The sequence below is a fragment of the Gekko japonicus genome, unplaced genomic scaffold (assembly GCF_001447785.1).
Source record: "Gekko japonicus isolate JY-2015 unplaced genomic scaffold, Gekko_japonicus_V1.1 scaffold919, whole genome shotgun sequence".
NCBI lineage: Eukaryota > Metazoa > Chordata > Lepidosauria > Squamata > Gekkonidae > Gekko > Gekko japonicus.
This window is the reverse complement of record NW_015162505.1, coordinates 189,412-212,630: the sequence shown is the minus strand read 5'-3', so window position 1 is coordinate 212,630 and position 23,219 is coordinate 189,412. Positions and strand designations below refer to the sequence as shown.

At 41.6% G+C, this 23,219-nt stretch overlaps 2 protein-coding genes across 3 annotated transcripts in view; one reads left to right on the top strand and one right to left on the bottom strand.

The window, feature by feature from the left end:
* Positions 1-3,240: 3,240 nt before the first annotated feature.
* On the top strand, positions 3,241-18,915 carry LOC107106046 (beta-1,4-galactosyltransferase 3-like). The gene is made up of 7 exons (XM_015406131.1): positions 3,241-3,504; positions 9,028-9,263; positions 10,265-10,455; positions 11,309-11,431; position 11,570; positions 16,127-16,230; positions 16,622-18,915. The coding sequence occupies exons 1-7, from the start codon at positions 3,267-3,269 to the stop codon at positions 16,773-16,775; spliced, it is 1,047 nt and encodes a 348-aa protein (XP_015261617.1). The 5' UTR covers positions 3,241-3,266; the 3' UTR covers positions 16,776-18,915.
* Positions 18,916-18,989: 74 nt separating this feature from the next.
* The window catches only part of B4GALT4 (UDP-Gal:betaGlcNAc beta 1,4- galactosyltransferase, polypeptide 4), a 49,296-nt gene continuing 45,066 nt past the window's right edge, over positions 18,990-23,219 (bottom strand). For both annotated transcript variants that reach the window (XM_015406129.1, XM_015406130.1), the window contains 2 exons: positions 20,191-20,295; positions 18,990-19,684 (listed from right to left, as the gene is read on the bottom strand). In XM_015406129.1, the coding sequence (XP_015261615.1) occupies positions 19,543-19,684; positions 20,191-20,295 (247 nt within the window). In that variant the 3' untranslated portion in view covers positions 18,990-19,542. The remainder of the gene's footprint in view (positions 19,685-20,190; positions 20,296-23,219) is intronic.

Sequence of the window (23,219 nt, the reverse complement as noted above, 5' to 3'; positions counted from 1 at the left end):
TCGTATGAATTCATGAGGATCCGTGCTTTGGAATCATGTTTTTGCGCTGTTGTGGTGCCACAAATCTGTGGATGCGTGATTTTTGTGGTGCCCCTTGTAGACTAACACATGACCTACAATATGATGGTGGTTTTATTTCATTTCAATGTAAAAATCATATAAAATTCATGAGGATCCATTTAGATCCGACTTTTACCCAGATCCGGAAAAAATCTATATCAACACACAGCTTGCAACTGTTGTGGTGTCGTGTTTCAAAATAACCGCATCCTTGTTCTTTTTGCCATGTCCAGTAGGTTGTCATCTACTCTTCCCTGGAACTTCATCTCAAACGACTTCCGTATCATTCAAATATCTCCTTATATCGAAACTTTCCTCTCTAATACATGGACGCACCAAGAACTGAACGTTTTACGGCGCAATACTGAATTTCGCTAAACTACACTGCAGTGTTGAATCTCACCACGACAGGCCAGGGAGTTGCTTACTTTACAGCACATATTCCTAGTTTTACAGATTCGGTGGAGCTTTTGATTTGTATTTTAAGCGCGGCTTTCCTCTATAGGGGAATTTGTGTTCTTCCTTTCTAGCTACATGCCAGCAAGAAAAGAAAGAAAAAGATTTCGCACGCGATCCCTGTAAAGCTCACAGCCATAAAAGCGCCTAGCGCAAAAGAAAGTCACTAAGTACTTCTAATATTCCCAGGATGCCCTGGGAAAGCGCGTTGCATCCTGGGAGCTGTAGTCCTGAGCCCTCCCATGCAGAAATAGTGCTAAGCGGGGAGGTGTATGGCAACCTCGGCAGCTCTTTAATGGAAGTGTTCGGCACGCGGCCGCCTCTATGAGGCAGGCAGGTACGTGAGCAATCTCTTGGCAACTGAAAGACCACCTGAGGAGGGACCTAGCTCTTGTGTCGCGGGAAACTAGCCTCCATCGTGAAGGGCTGAAGTCCCAGTAGGCCCTGCTAAGAGGCTTGGTGTCCGCCTGCCCTTTTCCCGGTCACGGGGCAGGCGGGAGGGGAAGGTCACCTCTTGAGGGGCTTCCAGCGGTTGGGTCGTTCTGAAGCCCCTCCCGCACATGACGGCTGGAATCTTGCATGAGGCAGTGTGGTGCAGCGGTTAGTGTCCTGGACTAGGCTGTTGGGAGGTTTGGCTTTCAAATCCCAGCTCGTCATGAAATGTACGGGGTTCCCTTGGTCCAGTCATTCCCTCTCTTAGCCTTAAGACTAAAATGGAGGAACGGAGAGCCATGGGTTGGATCCAGCCAACTGTTACTTCGTTGGAAAAGGGAGGAAGGGAGCCACTTTGCCCACCAAACAGGCTCTGCAGTGCCGCAGATCAGGCGATTTGCACGGACAGAAGTCATGATGTGGGGTGTCATGAGTCATGTGGGATGTAATAAGGGAGGGAACTGGCTGAAACCATGATAAAAAAAAAAAAGGCTGGCTGGCTGGCTGGATCCGACCCCATGTGTGCAGCATTGCCACCCTGAGCTCCTAGAAGGACAAGTAGGATAAAAATATGTTAAATGCATACATTTAATTATCTTGCAAAATTAGGACTATGTTCTAAAATCTCCAGTAAACGGTGAAATCTGTTTGCTGATGATGTTAATAGAGAAAAACCTAATCTACCACCCAGAGTTATGAGAATAAAATGGGAACTGCAAATAGAAGAAAAGGGTCATGTTACCACTAGCAGCTAATCATAAGAATTGACTACTAAAAAGTAAGATAAGGGGTTTTCAAGCTTGCTTTTAAGCGCTTGCCATCAATCCTGCAAGTATGCGCCAGATTTTGGTTTTCAGTGATTAAAACAAGTCTTGGAGGTTTTATTACGTTTGTTCCAGGCTTTATTACGAATACTGAAAACTGTCTTTGAGAATCAGCCCTAAGAAGCTCCCATGTGTAGTGCTCTGCCCTACTGAGTATCTCTCCTGTGCTTTTGGAGTACTGCTTTTTGAAGTTTAGAGAAAACTGCTGTAGAAACCCTGGCAGGGGTTTCATGCTTCAGAGAAAACGTATCCTGCGCTGCATCCTAGAAAAGAGATAAGGAAGAGATGTAAGGAAGAGAAGGTCACTCGTTAGCACCACATCTAACTACATTAAGAGATAAGGAAGACAAATATTCATGTGACTGCAGTGGGTGCCTGAACTGGTAGACTAATACTTTTTTAAAAAAATGCAATATGTAATTATTTCGTTTTTGAAATTAATTTTTCTCTTGAAGTAATAATTTATTTCTTCAAGTAACTAGGGATTATTCAGTCATTGTAACTTTATTTCGTCTTGACTCAAGAAGTATGAACCTGTACCAGAGTTTAGCAAGAAACAGTATGGATAATGGTTAGAATATGAGGCTAGAACCTCGGAGACCCAAATTCAAATTCCCACTAGAAGTTTACTGGTGACCCTGAACTAGTTATTGTTTCTGTTAGCATAACCTGCCTCACAGGATCGTGAGGATGAAATGGAGAGCCATTTGAGGCAATCAGAGTTTCTTGGATGAAGAGCAGGATAAAATGTGATGGATTTATGGCCTTTAAATTTTAAAATATAAGCATCTTGAAAATGTCTTTTTCTATGGGAAAGAATAGTTTGTATTAACTAACGGTGGTAAAATAAATATAGCTAAACTATCTAGCTGCTGTAATCCAACCTCAGTGGTAGGCAATAAGTAAATCTATGTGCATTAAATATGGAAGTGAAAGAGATTCATAATCCCACCATTTAGGGTATATATTGCTGTTTTATGCCATATACATCTTTTGGTCCATGTAGCCCAGTATTTTCTGTTATGAATTGAGAGTTCTGTTTAGCACTGGAACTGACTCTCCAGGACCTCAGGAAATGTATTTCCCAGATGCAGGGATTAAATCTGAGATTGTCTATAGAAGAAGTGACAACCAATGCCTGAGTTAAAATAATTTGCCTAGTCATGGTTTAAATGCTGTTGTATCTGATAAGAAAAGAAAATTTATGCAAACGTATCTTCACAAATTTGTATTGCTTTTCTCATTTGCCTTGCAGATTGACTAATGGAAGAATGGATAAAGATGTACAGGAGATGGTTAAAATCTAAAATATTTGAATAATATGCAGATCACATAATATGATAATGTAAGATGCTTTAAAAAGATGCTACATACCTCGTTCGCCTGGCCAACACTAATGCTTACTTTAATACTTACTCCTTTAAAATATTAATGTGTACTGAAGAATTAGATTTCTAGTGCAGCTAAATCTTGTGCAAGGCCTTTGGAAGAAAAATGTCCCTTTCTCGAGTTGAAAATCCTTGCTTTCTTCTTTTCTTGGTCATCTTTCAAGCAATATTCATTTTGATATTATATCGAGGTGGAGCTTCGAGTGTGTTTCGGGGTTTTTTAGATGTTCCTCAACCATTGGACTACTCAAAAACGGAAGATGTTTATACAAATCTCAGCTTGTTTATTCACGCTCCTAATAAGGAAACTATGCCGTACTGTACACCACAGTCACCAATATTTGGTATGTATACAATGAAAAAAAAGATATTTTTGCCCTTGCCCTCACAAATTGATCTGGGTCAACCCAACCTTATGATCAGATTGAAATACATAAATCATGTACAGGTCGGGTTATCTTCTCCTGGGCCACATTTAATTTGAGTTGCCAGACATTTGCAAGCTTTCTTCATAATTTTGTACATATTATATGTTGAAATGATAGGATATCATTCTGTCCATATAAAATTATGGATACTTGTCCCTCTTTTTGGTCTGAGTCGACAATCAGTGTAACAAATAGTTGTTGTTATGTTGGTTAAGGTTTCATCCTTGGCTGGAAGATAGTAAAGCTTGTTACTTGTTTCATATAGAGTTGTTTTCTTGTGTATCTTGGGAGCTTCAGCTACTGCAGAGATCTTTGATTTGAAACTGCATAAAGTTCCAGTGGACTCAAAAATTGTTTTCTTAGATTATTTGAAAGGCTAGTTCAGGATGAAGAATTAATAATAAATACATAGTAGATGGAGATTAGTTTGCGATGGAATTGTTGGACATTAACCAAAGCAGAATTATTATTAAAATATGATTAAATTGACCTTTTTGGTAAGGGTAAATCTATACTTATAGTTTTTATATTACCATATCTCATAGCAATTCCTGGAATCGCTTTCTTGGATTCCAAGATCCTTTTGATTTTTTTCCTGTATTGTAACAATGCTTTTATGATAATCTAACATTAAAACTGAATGTAGGCAATTATGCTTAAAAGTGCAGTTCAGATAGATTGGGGGGGGGACTACTTTGGAACCCGAATCTGGAATGAAGTCAGGCAGTTAGGCCAGGAGCAATTTCAGTTTTATATTTTCTCAAAACTCTGGCATCAGAGCAGTTCAAGGCAGGTAGGCACAGTTTGGAATGGCTGTTCTTGTATGACAAGTTCAGCAAGTTCTTTCTCCTCCAATATGGCTTCCTAGTTGCATGGCATAGAAGTTGTCAGGTGCTCTGACTTTCTGAGCAACCTATTTCTTGCCAAAAATTTTTACTGTGGTTTCCTGGGTCTTTGGAGAATAACCTGGTATAGTTTGGTAAAACAGATGTCTATCTTCTGACCCTGTGCTGCTTTGAGATTAAAATGTTACCTTGTGAGCAGAGCTCAACTTCTAATCTGATCTGGCAAATCTTGAATGTACACACATGCATGTGAGCTTTTATAGATGGGCCTTTGAGAATCATTTTGCGTCAGTCTGACAACAGATCTTTCAATTTTTTGCTTTTGTTGTTCATGTTAAAGGAGCATAGTGTTTGGCAGGTAAGCTTGTTTTTTCTTGTGTTTGCATTCCCTTATGTGTTAAACTTGCACTAGAAGCTGCTGCCTTCTGCAGGAAGCAGCTTTTCCCATATCAATTAACTCTCATTATTCAATACACTGACCTTGCTGTCCTGAGATGTAACACTAGCTTGTGTGAGTGCTACCAATTAGCATCCAGTGATCTCTAACAAGCCATCATGTGGCATTTTATATTTTTTGAGGGAAATACATTTTCAGCAACTAATCCTGGGTAGTTTCAGGTAGATAGCTGTGTTAGTCTGTAGTGGCAGCACAAAATTTGAGTCCAGTTTGCATATTACAAACCAACAAAATTTTCCAGGGTGTAGGCTCACTTAGTTAGATGAAGTGAGGTTTGACTAAGAAAACCTAATACCCAGGAATTTTTTGTTGGACTCCAGGGTGCTACTAGACTCAAATCTTGTTCTATATTTGGGTAGCTGCATGACTTCGGATTTGTTCTCACATGATTTATTTCAGCTGTTGCTTTTCATAATGTTTTTATGGAACCAGAGGTCTCTTTGCTCAAGGAGAAGGCACTTCTGCTCATGAAAGGGGAAGGTCTCTGATTTGTGCAGATTCTTGTCCCCTATCAACATTAAATCCCACACTGCTCCACAGATTTCTCAGCCCTTGTGAGAGCTGTGGGAGTAGGGTGGTACACAGAGGGCTCCAGCAGAAAGGGAAGATGGAAAGCCCTGATGCACAAGCAAAACTGCACTGTGGTTCATCCAGATCCAGACTGTTCTTATTACTTCAGGATACAATACCCAATGATTAGTCAAGGTATAGTTTACTGTAATTCTTGGAATAATGGACAATGTCTTGATGGCACTGGCAAGAGAAGTTTTGTGAACTCAGATGAAGAGTTATGGAGAATTTGAAAGCCTGCCCACTTGTCTGGTGATACTTCAGTTGGTCCTAATAAAGGTGTTACACAGCTTTGGGGGGGGGGATTTTCTGTCAGGCTACCACAACTACCTAGGATATCTGTTTTGGGAAGATGATCTGGGATGGGACTTTGTTTAGGAGGTTTTCCTGTCCCCCAAACTACTAGAAAATATTATCCAGTTTGGCTTCTCTTGAATCTTTATTAGTTTATCATCTAAATTAATCTCTGTTTTAGTTAATACAAGAACTACCACATTTTACCTCTGCCCTTGGCCTACTAAGGGACATGTACATTCTGTTTCATGGCTGAAATATATTTGCTTAACTGCTAGTTTTTATATTCTTAACTGGGGGCTGCTACTGTTTGATTTTCCTAGAAGTTTTGGGTGCACACTGAAGCCAGCTCTCCTGCCCACTCTAACCTCCCCTAGCACCACCACATAAATTAATTTAGTCTACAGTACATCCCATGCAAGATGCAGACAAAAAGCATTAACATCATAGCCTGAAATATCTTTTTTCTCCTACTCCCTTTTATTTATTTATTTGAACATCGAAGCAGAATTTTTTTTGGGGGGGGGGAATGAAATGCAATACTTTCTTGTCAAACCTTAATTTATTTTATTGCTTTAGCCACCTAGTTTGACCAGCATTTAAAATTGTACTGTTCGATATATTAATGTTATTTAAAAGAAAAAATGCCTTGGCTTTCTATAAGCAAGATTGCAAATACACCCAATACTAAAGAGAAAGAGAGAGGCAAACTGCTACACCCTTTGCCACCTTAACACAAGTACCTTGGTTTTTGCCATCTGAAATGGAAAAAATTCAAGTTGTCTACAGTATACATATGAATTACTATTTAATGCTGTAAATTCTTACATTAGAATGTTCATGGTAGGCATTCTGGGTGACTTGAAAAGTATTTCACTCCTCCTAAGACAAGACAGTATTTCATAGTTGTTATTTTTTTAGTGCTCCCCAAAAAGTCCCTTGGGAATTTCTTTCTCCCCCTGGACATCACATTTCTAGGTTGTATAACTGATCATAACATAAATGTCTGCATGTAAAGTGATATGACACTGAGTTCTCTATGGAATTTCTCAGATTATGACATCAGAATACTTTGAAGTTTTAAATTCAGACAGTGGAATTATTTTTCAAGTCAAATTTTAAGTGTTATTTTAGCCATGATTTTGACATATCTCCCTTATAAATAAAAGCCGAATGGTGGTGGCACTTCTCTAGAACATTCCACACGCTCCAAAATCAGTTCACTCTCTGATCTGTCATTCAGAGGGTCTCCCTATCCACTGGCTGCTTTGTCTGAGTCCTGCCTCCAACATTCCTCTCCCCCCCATAGCCAGTCAGAACACAGAGGTTATTTGCATATGCAGCCTTGTAATTTGCATGGGCAGCCTCATTGGCCTCTGCCTCGGAACACAGAGGTCGTTTGCATATGCGACTTGATTGGCTTTTGCCTAACATTCTAAACAGTTTTGCTGTTCTGAGGTAAAATGTGTCCAATCTCCAGGTGAGGGCTGGAGATCACTCAGAATTACAACTGCTTTCCAGATGGCAGAGATCTGTTCCCCTGGAGAAAATGGTGGGCTCTGTATCTTTATATGCTGCTGAGGTGGCCCCCGTATGACAGCCAATGTGACGTAGCAGTCAGGGCTTCAGAGCACGGGAGAAGCTGCAGGTGTGTGTGGGGGGTGGAAAGCTGAAGAGTGAGGGGGAAATAAAGGTAGCTTGATGATTGTCTGGGAAGGAGATAGGGTTGCCAACAGGTGGGAAATTCCTGGAGATGTGAGGGATGGAGCCTGGAGAGGGTGAGGTTTCAAAAGGCGTGGGACCTCAGACAGGTACAAAGCCATAGACTCCACCCTCCAAACCAACTATTCCCTTCTGGGGAACCATCATTGCCAATCTCCAGGTGAGGGCTGGAGATCACTCAAAATTACAACTGTTCTTTAGGTAGCAGAGATCAGTTCCTCTGGAGAAAATGGTGGCGTCAGTGTCATTATACCCTGCTGAGGTCGCCACAGCAAATTGACACTGAGTGTCCAAGGCCGGGGCACCCGCTCAGAGCCTCTTTCTAGAGGTTGTTGTATTTATTTCCACAACGGGCCTTTTTCCTAGTTGAATAATATTCTTATTGACCAGTCATCTTGTTGCCCTTCATTTTATATTCAGTTAGTGAATGTGGGGGTTTCTTCCCTTCCCACTCAGTGTGTTGAGTGTCTAAGAGGTTTTTTTCATTGGTTTTTTTTTAATTGTCCCATGACTCAAGTTTCTGCTTTGAACTCTGAGCTATTACAGTTTGCTCTGATTGGTAAAAATAATTATTTTTCAGACCATTCTAACAAATAATGTGAATCAAACTCTATCTTGCGAAGTGATTCAGAATATTGCTCCACTATGAACTTGTTGTTCATTATATTGTCGTTCTACAAGGAAGAAGTGAGAAATAACAGCATGTTGTGAGACCTCCTTGTGCAGTGGCCATCACTGGACTTTCTTAAGGACAGGAGCCACTCTTTGCTCAGTACAAGAATCAGGCTCTTATCTGCAGTGCATTTGCCCTTCAGCTTGACTGTATTTTACCCCACTTTTCTGTCAGAAAAATTGATTCTCACTGGCTTCTTGCAATTAACTACTAATAAAAAAACACCCTTGAATAATGTCTTGGTCCCTGCCATCTTCTTGTCCTTGCCGAACTACTGAAATGTCATCCTCAGCTACAATCTGGCATGGCTATTGGTTACTCTCACGCAAGCAAGATCAGGATAGCAAAGAATTAGTCAATGTAGGCTTTGTACCAAGCCTCTGGCATCCCGGCTTCTATTGATTGTGAAAATGGAACAGTTTTAATTTAAAAAATGTTAATTGAAGCTCTGTGACCTCACAAACCCTGGGAAGCTGGATTGTATACTTAATAGCTCTTGCTGTTCAAAGCAATCCTAGGACTGCTTCCACTAAAGCACGTTTCCTCCTTGAAGAAATATATATGGAAAAACATGCTCAAATTGGAAATCCATGTGGATTTTCTAACAGAGCCTTAGGAACAGAGCACTAGCCCCTTGCTCCTGCTCTGTAATCTTCCAAGCATTTACACGTGATTTTTCTCATTCTAACAGCATTTTTCACATTTGTAAGGACTCTTCCTTAGAAGGAGGGTATTTATGTCTTAAGTGCCACCTGCCAGTTTGGGGGAAAGGTGTATCTCACTGAATGTAAACAGTGATTCCAAGCTTGTTGGTTGGCCCACTTTTCATGGTTCTCTTCTTGTTTTGTTCTATCCCCTCACCCCATTTTCTAATGTAGTTGGACCCTTAACAATCACCTTTAATACACTACCCAGTGAAAGAACAATCATCAGCAAAAACCCTTATGTCCAGTTAGGTGGGCGCTACAGCCCGCCCCACTGCCTGGCTCGTTACAGAACGGCAATCATTGTGCCACACAGGAACCGTGAAAAACAGCTGCGGCACTTGCTGTATTACCTTCATCCCTTCCTCCAGCGTCAGCAGCTTCACTACCGCATCTACTTGATTCACCAGGTAAACTAAGACCAAGGACATGTTGCTTGTCTCTTGCTGAGGAGTGTAGATGGCTGTTGAATAAAACATGCCATCCCAAATGTCTTTTGAAGTACAGTGTGGGGGAACAGGCACATCTTTTTTGTGTGTATGTACACAAGGCTGTTTTAGAGTTTTTTAAAGGCAAAAGCTGCTTTACTTGGCACTTCTGCAGAGTGGAAAGATGAAATGTCAGGGATAATGCAGATTTCCAAATTGCATGTGGGTTTATCTTTTAATTACTTGTGCTACTTTTACCAGGCAAGGAAAAATGCTATGAGCTCAGCTTAGTCCAAACTTTTAAACATTTGTGACATTTACATTCTCTACCCATGCAATGTTTATGTTTTTTTCCCTCTCTTTCAAAACACCTATGGGAAACCATGGTAAAAGATGGACACTAATTGGAAGGAAGCTTTCCCCCCTTTAGATCTTAAAAATTGTGTTTTGTTTGCATATATGAAATTGAAGTTGAGGCTCATGTTAGCTGCCTTGAACAATGACCATCATCCCCAGCAATGAGCACCTCCCAATTTCATGATGTTACACATGTCCTGAAAGGGCCTGAAATCTTAGCAAAGTACTGGGTTAAGAGCTCTTTTTAGCCTCAGTCTACCTTTGTCAGACTTTGTTCTTTACCCTTCATGTTCTTCTTTCAAAGTCCATTGTTGCTTCTGTATACATCTTTCAGCTTCCATGTCTCTGGGCTTTCTGGCCCTGAGATTCTCTCTGTCCCAGAATCTCTTGCTAGTACTCTGTCTTGTTCCTGTGTGAGGAAACCATGTGTTGAGGTATTTCTCTCCCCTCACAGAAATTGGACTGCAACCTGTTTAATTTCCCCAGTAACTGGATACTCCATGCTATCATACCAAACCAGCCAATCATGCCAAGGTTTCACTGCAGCCTAGATTTTACAAGGAGATACTTGTCCCCTGATCATGTCACTGTTGTGTTCAGTAATGAGTTGCACATTCTCTTTCCAGGCTGGAAACGGTCCATTTAACCAAGCAAAGCTCCTTAATATTGGTGTCCGTGAGGCCATGAAGGATGATGACTGGGACTGCCTGCTTCTGCATAATGTAAACCTTGTTCCAGAGAATGATTATAATCTCTATGTCTGTGATGAATACTACCCCAAACACATGTCCAGTGCCATAGACAAGTTACAGTACAGGTAATCCAGTACACCCAACAATTCTCAGTAATGTGGGTAAATATATTTAGTATAAGGCAATGCCTTCCTGTTGCCAAAATTAGCCTTAGCAAGGCATTGGGTACTAAGAGCTGTTTACATCTGATTTCTTAGACACGAAGAATAACAGATATGTGCTGTTATGTCATTGTCGTTTACCTTTTATTTCAAATCCTTCATTGCCCACCAGGAAGAAACATAGCAGGTTCATAACCTGAAATTTTGTGTGTGAGGGGAATGTAAATCAGTACAGAACAGCAGAAAATATAGATACCATTAGTCACTATTAACGTTTTAGAACTAATTTATTCAAAACTTTTAACAGAATTGTACTGTGTGACAAGCTCGAGCAAGTACCTCTCAGTCAGTCACCGGGACCTTGGAAGTTAGCCAGACAGCTGGATGCTGGGAACAGATTTCTTACAGAGCAGTGAGGTAGAACACGCTCCATTTCTGCTTATATCTCTGGGATGGAAGCATCACAGCCCGCAGGAGCTCTGTTGAAAAGTTGCAGCATGCCAGTCTTCTGTTTGCCAGTCATAACTGAGTTGATGTCTTGTGGTAGCTGGGGCTTTCTTTCTCCAAAGCTGTGCTGATTGTTATTGTGTTTCAAGACACAATGTAAAGGCAGTATTTGAGTCTGTTATACATAGAGTCAGAGAGTTGGAAGGGGCCGTACAAGCCATCTAGTCCAACCCCCTGCTCAATGCAGGATGAGCCTAGAGCATCCCTGACAAGCCACATGCATGCCAAATCTATGTAAATATTTTTCAACAGTGCAATTCAAGATAGTTTGTAAACTGCCTGAGATAATGTTTATTTTTCTTACCTGTAGTTTGCCATATTGGTCCTTCTTTGGTGGTGTGTCTGCTTTGACCCCAAATCATTACATGAAGATGAATGGATTTCCAAATACCTACTGGGACCGCGGCGGTGAGCATGATGACATTGCTGAAAGGTACTACCCAGGGCCGGCCAGGAGAGGGCCCTTGAAAAATGCCAGACTGTACTTTATTCCAACTCAGCTGTAATAGCTGGTGGCAAACACAGTGTGTGTCTGCCTTAGGAGAAGGCGCTGATTTAGAGAGAGAAGTAGGGTATCTTGCTGGTCAGCCGTTGTTGAGGAAGAGCACCATTAGACAAGACAACTGCGATCTCATATTGTGTGTCATTAAAACTTTTCTAAAAAGCAGACATAGGGAGTGAAATTTGGATTGTGAGGGAGCATGGTGTTTTTCGTTTTTTAAATCCTGTGTTCTGTGTGGGAACGTGTGAGTCTATTTAAGAAACTTTAAGAAAGAAAGACCCCTACCTGCACCAGTCTAGCAGCCAGGAAGCTAGTAGTCTTAAGGAATCCATTATGCTGTTATACTTCTCAACAAACTCTATTTCTAAATAAAAACAGCTGATTCCTTTAGAGCAAAGGAGCCCCTTTTACCTCACAGCCACTGCCATACGCTGACTATTCTGTCATTCTACCCAATATAACTAAGCCATCCTGGTTAAACTAAGAAGTCTAAGGTGAGACCCCATGGTGGAAGCAAAAATCATTACATAATACTAAATACGTTCAGGAGGCACCATAATGCAAGTCATTTTGGAGCATTCTAGAGAGGTACCATTACAGGTGTTACATACCAGGGGTTTCATAAAGGGGATAAAGCATCACAAGAGTACACCTTGAGAAGGAGCTATGTATGCCCAAGGAAGTGACTTCATATCAGAATTCTGTAGCAAATGTAGTCTGAAGACTTTATTCAAACCCACAGTTCTTGTTGTTTTAACAAGAGTCCCCTTTCCATTCTACAACTCTTTGACATGCTAGGTGTGGTACTGTTTTAGTGCCAGTAAGTAGTTCATATTGTACTTGGTTACTCAGTGATATCTGAGGAAATTCAATATGTAGTCAGTTAGCTGTAGACTTTTATGGCTGTCTTGAGTCTGTTTTTAAGAGGGCTTCCACTAACTTCAGTGGGGCCTAAAGTGCAAAAATCAGTTACCCGCACCAGGGCTACAGCCCAGAAAATTGAACTTCTGACTCGGTTACTTTTTAAACAAACAACAATCCATTTGCTATTGATGGTTTTTGAAGCACAGGAGTTTCAAAAGCAGCTTGTGATTAGAGCAGCAGGAGGTAGCTGTTTTGAAATACAAGAGCACACCAAAGGGACTTTGAATTCAGCCTTGAGTAAGAGGATACTGGGTGACGCTACAAAGGCATAGCTTCTTTTGAGTATTTCATTAAAGATTAGCCAGTTGCTAGTTTGATTAAAAACAACCAAAATTCATACTGAGGCTGATTCATTGTTGTCACAGTAATCAAAATCTTGAAGGAACTGAACAAAATCTTTGCATGTTTCCCATTATTGGATGTTGTTGACAGATTATAAAAATAAATGGAATGTTTTGTTCAAACAAAGGGAACCCTACCAAGTATTGTGCTGCTGAGCTGGGAAAGTTGAATGCAAAAGCATGATCAAACAAAAAAAGAATGTTAAAGCATGCTACTTTTGAAATGGGCGTTAACTCATCATGTCGGGAAATATGCCCAGTTTGTGTCACTTACCAGAGCAGAAACTGTGGCCTCTGTACAGTCTCATATATGTTGCTGTGCATAGATGTAGAAGCAACTGAATAAGATACTAGAGTTTAAGGCAAAAAATTCAATTCAAAGTCAAATCTCCTGCCTTCCCCTAAGGGAAAAATGTTGCCTCTCTCCACAAGCCTCAAGTGGGAGGGGGTTTGTCCTAACCACCATGTTGGTAGCAGCTCCATCTCTGGAGAAAAATAGGAGAGAAACTCCTTCTCTTTAAACAAGTATGAGGGTAGTTAATGAACTTCAGTCCTCATTTTTTTTGTTTTTTCTTCAGGTGTGTCCCCCCCCCCTTCAGCCAATATGGCACAGTAGCCTTTCATTATACACTAGTGTAGGTGTGGGGGACAATCAGTCACATGGTCTTTGCTTACTGTGGTTGGGTGAGGTCCATAAAACTGATTCCTGCTCGCTTTGTGCTAAGTTCACAATAAGTAGTTGGGTGAGGTCCATAAAACTGATTCCTGCTCTCATTGTGCTAAGTTCACAAGACAGGCAAAAAGAAGTAGTATGCTGTGTGTACACTTTCCTTGGTGCTGATAGGTTTAGTGGACTCAACTCTGCTTCAGGATCTTGATTATCAATACTATCACCATCAGGAGCTGGGGCTGTCTTAACAGCTTCAGCTTCTTCCTTTCAGGGCACGTCCTAAAACTCTGATCTATAGTTGTATAAAACCACTATAGAGCGAGAAGAGAAACAAAGGCCATTGGATTCAGTCTGGTCCCTTGATATCATAGAGGTTCCTGTTCTCCTACGATACCAACACTTTCTTATTTGGTATTTGAGCCATGTGTTTTCCCATTCCTGATAGCTGTTTTTGCTCCTTTGCCATTAAAGGCAGAGCCACAATCGAGCCCCCTACTCCAGCTCTCTCTCCAGGAGAGCTGGCTGGTCGCTCCCACAAACCGGGAGCCCCCAGACGAAGCGGGAAGGAATCGGGCGTCCTCAGCTGCAGCTGCGGACTGCCTGTCGCCGCGCCATGCTGACCGGAACCCCGTGTTTTCCCATTCCTGATAGCTGTTTTTGCTCCTTTGCCATTAAAGGCAGAATTGATTCTGGAGCATTTTTGTGGGAGTTTCCCTCAGCTCAGCTTCTGTGTACTGATATTCTCTGGTTGGGAGATATATCTTTGGCTGAACTGTCACTTCACTCTCCCACAGACTTCTTGGGTATCTCTATAAGTTATCCCTTTGATCATCAAGACACTGTCCGTTGCATTTGTATACAGAGCAGAAATATGAGGTGGTTACCACCTTGCCATCTTTCTCCCCACATCCTCAAGATGAGTAAATAACTCTCATAGAAAGGATTGTGGAAATTACAACCATTTCTTCACTGCAGTGGCCCACCAAAAGGATGCAAAAGTTCTCCTAGGTGCCTTACATAGAGCATGGTATCAGCTATAATGTGTTAGCAACAGTGTTCCCACTAACCTGAGAGCCAGTTTGGTGGCTAAGTGTGCGGTTATGTGTGCAGTCTCTAATCTGGGAGAACCGGGTTTGATTCCCCACTCCTCCACTTGCACCTGGCTGGATGACCTTGGGCAAGCCATAACTGGCACAGCTGTTCTTGAAAAAGAGCAGTTTCTGTCAAGAGTTCTCTCAGCCCCACCTACCTCACAGGGTGTCTGTTGTGGGGAGGGGAAGGAGTTTGTAAGCCGCTCTGAGACACCTTTTAGCTGTCTTAACTAAAGTAAACTGTCCTCATGGGCTAGCATTTCTGGACAAAAGATAAAGCTCATTTCAGAAGACATCACAGTGCTAAACATAGAGCAACATATGTCAGAAGCTTGGCATTGACCTTAGGTGGGCTGAAATGCTTAAATACTAAGATCTAAAGAGACAGATGTTCACCTGAAACTAGGAGCATACCTTAGTAGTAGCCCTGTTGCTTCAAACACAGGATCTGTCTCTAGACCAGCATTCTGTTTCCCACAATGGCCAGCCAGATACTTTAAAGAAGGCAGCTCACTTTTAAGCTGGTATTCTTCAAATTTAATTATAAAAATTATTAATAGATAGCTTTACATTCATGAGCTATGTCATTTTGTATTGGCCTCAGAATCAAACGTGGCTTTCAACAACAAGAATATATGCATTTGAAGAGCTTCATGCCTTCAGAGTTCTAGATTCACATGAGGTTTTGTCCTGTTAAGGTGTCCAGTTAGCCTATGAAAATTGCTTGGCTGTCAGGATATTGATTGTTTTACAGCTCACTTGGAAGATTCCATGAGGGACTGCGATAGTTTCAGGATAAGCCATCTCCTTGGCAGGGTTATTTTTCTTGTGCTGCCGCTCCTTACTCTACCCCCACCTCCCCTAAAATAATGATTTTCAGGGGAGTGCGCTTGAAGCTTCAAGGAGCTGATTAAGAAGTCTGGTTGGTATGCAGATGAACAGCCCCTTCCACATCCTATGGTAGCCTGTGCAAAGAGACAGTTCTTGAAACAAGGCTCCTTTTTTCCTCTTGGGCCGGATGCTACTGGCGAAGGTTCATGTGGCAGCACACGCCACATCACCACTGAAAGCTCACTGTGGGTTTTATGCTGAACAGATACAGATTTGGAGAAGGAAAAAGTTTTCTCTTGTGCTGCCTCCTAAAGCAGCTCTGGCCAGGGAACCTTCACTACGCCTGGCCTAATAATGACCCCCTAACCCAGAAGAAAAAAAAGCAAAGTCACCAAACCTGAAGTGACTTTCAGTTTGCAGACCTTCAGGGCGCAGTGTTAAGTCTGAGGAAGAGACGTCTGCAGTCCCTCTGTTTTTAGTTTTCTCTTGTGCTGCCTCCTAAAGCAGCTCTGGCCAGGGAACCTTCACTACGCCTGGCCTAATAATGACCCCCTAACCCAGAAGAAAAAAAAGCAAAGTCACCAAACCTGAAGTGACTTTCAGTTTGCAGACCTTCAGGGCGCAGTGTTAAGTCTGAGGAAGAGACGTCTGCAGTCCCTCTGTTTTTCAGCTGAACTGAAATCAGTCTTGGTTTAACCATGTTGAGAAGTGCATCTCTGAAATCTGTTACTAATGCTGCCTCCCAATTTCTTCATATCAAAAGAATTAGGTTAGCATTTCAGGAATGAAAATAGTTCGGACCCCACTGCATCTTGGGCGTTACAAGATGATGGACCATGAACAAATTTCTGACTATGCTGAGAATATTAAAAGGTCAGTATTGGGGGGGGGGTTACCCTTGCTTGGTCACATTCACCTAGAATCATTCTCTGTTCTTCCTATTAGACAGGGCTGTTGATACATGTGGCAACCACATCAACTTTTCCCCACAGAGTTATCCTTAAAGTGTGTATTTTACATGCTATAGAGGTGCAGCACTTCTAACCCAGGTATTTTTCCAGCAGGAGAGAAAGGCCTTCAGAATCACTCTAAAATTTAGCTAGCTTTTGGCTACAAGGGCACTGTGGGGTTCCAAATATGAAAGTCTTTAGCCTACCAATTGACTTCCCTGTGAAAGTCTCTTTGTGGGCTTCATGTATCTGATAAGCTGGCTTGTAGGCAACAAGACGAAGATTCACACTTTTTTTGTTTTCCTTTCCCTCAGGCCTGCTGTATTACACACTAGAACAACATGGAAGGATGATGGAATGAATTCTCTGGAGTTCAAAGTCTTGGCCAAGAAGCAGTATCCTCTTTATACTAACATTACTGTGGATATCGGGGACCCCCCAATGCTCCCTTCACTGAGCAAAATATAGGAAAGGAAAGTTTGAGATTGTGACAATATCTGGCTGTTTGGCAATGCTGGATGTGCTGGAGAACACAAAGGTTATGAAAGAGCATTTCTTTACTCTGGACTTCCGTTTACAAGAAGGAAATTAGAAGTGCCCAGGAACAGCAACCGTTGTATTAGCTTTATTGTGGAAAACACTTGAGCATTGTTAACTGCAATGACTACTGAGGCTCTGCACTCTTCCCTCACTACTTGCACAGCTCTTCTCAAAGAGCGAATTGTAGACCATCCAACCAGCTACACTGTGATTGTGGGTACTTCTGATTATTGTATCCTTTCTGCAACTACCTGAGCTGAGTGTAAGATGCTCTTACATGTTTGACCTAGTTTAGGAACAGTTTTGTTTTCAAAAAGGCCTGCTGGTTAGACAACCTGTTCTTCTGCACCTTAGTGCTAAGGCTTTAAGGCTGCCGTTAAGTGTTACTATATTCAAAGTGTTAACCCAACCCAGTGAAATCAAACTCAAGCATGAATGCATATATATATGAAAAAGTTGAGAAGCAATGTTTTTAGTAATGTTCCTAAAAGTTATTTGCACTGTTTCATGCTTCAGCAGACTTTGACTGTCCCTACACCCAACTACCTCCAGAAAGCTGCTGCTCACACCCAGTACAGTCACCATGGGAGTACACCTGAGAACTTCCTGTGACAAACCATCTGGCCACAGTGTATGACTGTTTGCCCCCATAAATTATATATTGCAGCACTTGTCTGTCACCAACTGCTGAGGATTTTGTAAACACTATAAGATGGTACATTTTTGTGTTGCAGTTTTATAAGAACATTTAGAGAAATATCAGTTTTTTTCCTAAGGGATTTTCTAGAGGACATTACGAAGGTGGGCAATATAGTATGTGAGAATTAACTTACAACCTACTGTAAGCAGTGGAAGGCTGAAAATAATGTGGCTCAATCTAAAGTGAGAGGGATACTTGCACTGTACAGTCAGAGTTGTTCAGACCACATGGTGTTACTGAGAATGCACTAATCTAAAAACCACTTTCCCACATGCAAACAGACTTATTTCTTCCCTAAGATGGTTCTTAAAGGCCGTGTCATTTAAATTTCTCAACAGTGTTTCACTGTATTTACTTGCACTTGTTTTCCAAACTTGTTCTCTGTATTACAGTAAAAATTAGATATAAACCAAGGTGTTCTTAAAAAACTGATAAATTAAGAACCACAATTCAGCTATAATACAACCAGAATAAGCATTTTTAGACAGGTTTAAATTAGTACCTTTTTCAATTTGTCATGGATCCATTCATTTCTGTTGCAAGCAGAATAAAATTTAATGTGAGAAACTAAAACTGTAAAGCTGGAAGTGGTTTTGTTGTCCACAGCTGCTAAAAAATGTCAGCAAGATAGTTTCATAGCACAGCAATTTGAACTGCTCTGACCCTAGTCAAGAGCTCATCTGGATTTGACAGGTTCTAAAGAGTATAAAAAACAGCCACTCACCAGAAGTCTGGCTTGTTTCAAAAGGCAGGGCAACTATACTATAAGCAGGTAGTAATAATCATCAGTTAATGATTTCTGTTCAATTGTCAAGAGCACTTCTCCTCTTTGAAGTGATTACCACCACGTGTGGGCTGTACAATGCAGAAACATCTACACATTGTGAATCGTATAAATAAACACATCTACTTTTCCCTTACTAATATGTGAAAAGTGCAGATCTAATGCTGGCGTTAACTCTAGTCTATGTCACTGGGCTGGCACTGGAAGTGGCTCCCAATCAAATACCATGAAATGCATAAAAACGTTTCAGTTTGAGCATCTACATTAAGAACACTTTTCTATTGACTATATTCTTGATGTATAAACCACAGAATGTTCATTTCTCCCAGAAAATTCTCCGCTTCATTCTCCACGACAAAACAGGTGACACTTTTAATATTATGTGCTGGGAGGGGCCGTGGCTCAGTGACAGAACACCTGCTTTGCATGCAGAAGATCCCAGGTTCAAGTCCGTGGAGATATTCAACTGACTCCCCAATACAGTCTCTTTTGCCATCACATAACATGGCTGCCCATATGGCTATTTCATTAGTATTCACACAGTCCCACTGATTATCTTATATAAACATGAAATCTCTATTTAGATACTGTTAGCAAAAATTAGCTGCAGAATTCAGTGGGCTTATCTGTGACCCTATTGGCTGACAAGTAACTGGAAAAAATAACTGTAGAGATACTATATTTTATTTGTGAGCGTTAAAATCTCCCACATTCTTACACTGGCTGTTATTAGACAGTGTCATGTACCATCCACTCAGACAATGATGATGAGTTCTTGTTCAGCTGGCTTGCTGCATGGTTTACCTGTTTTAGAAAAAGGGTTGTGCTGTGGGTGAAAAAGCCATTTGTCTTTGCATCATTGAAAGATGGCACTGTGTTGTCACTATATTCCAGTTCCTACTTTTAAAAAAGGTAGAAATTCAATATCAGCTAACCAATATTCCCTTCCAGGGGAAAGGGCAACATTTTGTCCTGGAGGGAAAAAGACAGCTCCATGTAGACGTTCTCCCAAGTCAAACTTGATCACTGGTGTCGCCCCGAAGTCCAAGACAATTTACTGCGAAACTACTCAGGCTGAGGACACTATTGTACCTCTGTAGCATAGTTCCTGCTGGGAAAACTCTTGATGAAGCAACCTTTAAAAATGCTGCAGTTCTGTTGACTTGGAAATTCTTTTCCATTCCCACTACATTCACTGTTGTGAGAGTCCGTTATGAGGTCTTGACTGGCATGCCAAAATCCACAGTTATGTTGGTATACAAAGGATTGTATTCCACTGAGAGCAGCTTATAAGAACAGGAATTTAGACCATCTGTTTTCCATACTCGAGATACCTGACGCAAGAGAGTCATCCTGAGCAAATTGGAGGGGAGGGGGGAGAAAAAAGAAAAATTGAAGACTGAAAAATTGTAAGAGCTACAAAAGCAGAGGAAACCTAAATTCTAGCAAAGGAATATGTAATAAACTGCAACTTGAAAGGCAACTGACTCCTTTTGTGAGTAAATCTGTATATGCTATTTTACCGGGTTTAGGTCTTAATCTGCTGACACATGGTGATTGGCCATGCTCTTCTCTGATGGCACATCACATTCCTCCAGTTCCCCCTTCCACATATTTATAATCAATTAAAAGAAAGGCAAGAGTTATGGCTTGGTGGTGAAGCACATGCTTGGCATGCAGAGGAAGGTCCCAGGTTAAATCTCTGGTATCTCTAATTAAAAGATTTCAAGCAGAGAGGCTGCAGGAGACTGGAGACCCTGAAGACCCATGATCCTGTAGTGCTTTACTGCCTATCAGAGTAGACAATATGTGATCTAGGGACCAAAAGTCTGACAAGACCATGCCTTGCCCTAACTCACCTGTGTCCGTTTGCCTCATTGCCTCTGTCTCTTGTGTGGAAGATCATGGTGTACTTGGCTACATTAGGGGATGGTCGGATCACTTTCCACTTCTGCATTTCAACCCTGAAAACAAAGTAGCGGTGAGCGAGCAGTAGCTGTAAGCATGCCACAGAGATAATAGAAAGGGGGGGGGGAACCTTGTGAAGTAGGAACTGAACCATGAGATAGTGTCAAAGTTAATATTCAGTAAAATAATAAGGATAATGCATGTACCCTTCCACATCGACAAGAGCAGACCCTGCTATTCTGATGAAGGATGAACAAGGAGTAGAGCAACACAATGCATTTTTGTACAGAGGCTTTCTGTTGCCACTTCTGCTTTTAGACATGTGGTATCAACTTTCCCATATTTTTCTGCCCTGTTGATTCATTAAGTGCTGCCAATCTGGCTATGCCACTTTTGCATCAACATAAAGGCAAGTTACAGGAATAGGACTGGCCAATGCCACTTCAGTTCCTTCTAATGACATTTCCTGATGTGAAGCATGAAATCACTCTGTACATAAAGTCAATTAGGAACTACCATCATTCCCTGCTCCATATTTACAGCTTACTACAAATCACAGCCATACTTCATGCATAAGCATACACTATTAAGAACCCATCCCTTTAAACCCACTTTAATTGTGAATACGCAACGTAACTTTGGGGAAGTTCCACAGAAGTGGGAGGGGCTTGAATGGGAAGGGGTTCCCAGCTGAGATACCCTTCCTGGGCACCAATCTGTACCTCCTCATTCAACCTTTCTCACCCTTCCCTTCCTACTGCTCCTGTTAACCCTCCAAGGCACTTGCTGCCACCAACAGCAAGTGGGGATTTCCATATAATGTGGGGAGAGCCCAGGTTACCCCATCGCTCTAACTCCCTGGTCAATACTTCCTTAGGGGGTGGGGTCTGCTTAAACATGCAAAACCCCAAAAGAATTTTAAAACTTTTAGAGGATTGCATTTAGCAGAAACTGGAAAGGTGTGAACAGTGGTTAATAAGCTGCACTTCTCAAAACAATTAACACATTCTTAAGATAACAGGGCACAAATGAAAAGACGGGCGATAAAACAAGTAATTCCCTAATGCAACTACCTTACAACAAGTTCCTTGTTTGCCTATTTTTCTTGGTCCTGGATCAAACTAACAAACCCATGCTTTCTGCACGAGGGTACGCTTTCCCATTGACAGCAACTAGCTTGCTGAACAATTCTAGGAAATGCACACTGAGCTTTTAGGAAGGAGTGATTTCTAAGTTTCTCCAGGTCCCTGCCCTTCTTATTAGAGATGAGTTACAATTTCCCTCCAGAATGGACAAGGGCCATTCTGAATTTCCCCAGGGAGATTTAGGCAGGAAGAGACGGGCTCTCCTTCTGGTAGAGAAAAATTCTCCATGAAACCCATGGCCTCTGCTAAGGAGTCCAAATGCCAAAGAGATCAACTTGAGGGGGAAAAGGCTGATGGGGCCAGAAAATGTGACAAAACAGGAAAAAAATTAATGATCCCATAGCCCACAGTTCATTACGGGGGGGGACTAATACACATTATCTCAAGCGTGAACCCTGAGCTGTCAAAAACTGGGGAAAGTATCACAAAAGTATGGAAACAGCCCTTACCAAATCATAGCTAAGTAAGCCCCTCTTTTGTTCAACATGTTTCCAGAGACTTCAATTATCCGAAAGTGGTATTTCCAATCTTAGGACGTGAATGAGACCATCAAAAAAATAAGGGATTCCTTTCCTAAACTGCATGTCAGGCTGTAATGTCTAATGGATGTAACAAAGATCCCAAGAATACCCTTTTGTTACCAAAAATACTCAAACTAGAGAAATGGTACTACAGCCCTTTCCTGTCATAATAATTTTGGTACTCTTCTAGCACCTTCCAGGAAAACATGCCACAATCCTCTGGACACACACAGTCACTGTTCTGTGTGTATAGGGCAACATGCATATTTTCCAGCTTTGGCACACACAATCAGAAAAGCAGATTTTTACAGCACATATCTGCACTTAACAAAGCCAGGAAAATACACACGCTGCCCTATTCACACAAAATGGTGACCACATATTGAGAGAACCATGCAGAGTGCCCTTTCCATGTATGCTGTGTGGCAGCTCCAAAGTCTGAATGACTGAAAAGGGCTCTAGAGGCATGCTATTGCAAAGATACAACGCAGACAGTCTAGCCCGAATACACCCACGGAAAAGATGCCAAAAGTATATCCAGAGCTGCAGAAGGATCAATGACAGAAGACAGGTGAAGCTGTGCCAGTTTAAGGACAAACAAGTTTTTATTGCCTTGCTTTGCACCTTCCTATCTCGTGCTACTCTTTGTAGCTTCTTACCCACTTGCCCGGTATCCAGTTTTCATCCTTGGTCACACACATATATTGTTCCTTTTGGGAGCATTTATTAATCTCTGCCTGATTGCCATCTTTTTTGCATTATCCAGTGTCGTTTATCGGTTTTAATATTGTTTAACTACGTTTTAATCATTTTTAATTGTTCTATAATTATTGCTGTAACCCACTCTAAGCTCTGCTGTGCAGGGGAGGGTGGGCTAAAAATCCAATTAATTAAATAAATTCCAGCATCCATTCTTGTGGACTAGAGCACCCCCACCCCACCCCTTGCCAGATGCAGACTCCCAATACAAAGGCACACCTGGTCCACAAGAGCTTCTGACAGGCTGAAAGCTTTTCTTCAAGGTAACGAGAGACTCCTGTTTCATCTTCCCGTGTATGTGGGCATTAAGTGCCATCAAGTCACTTCCAACTTCTGATGACCCTATAGATTAATGTCTTTGTTAAGTGCCATCAAGTCACTTCCAACGTCTGATGACCCTACAAATTAATGTCTTCCGGCCACCGTAAGCCGCCCTGAGCCTCTCTGCAGGGAGGGCGGGGTATAAATACAAATAATAAATAAATAAACATCCGATCGTTAACGGCCTTGCTCAGGTCCTGCAGACTGAGGGCCTTTGTGGCTTCCTTGACTGAG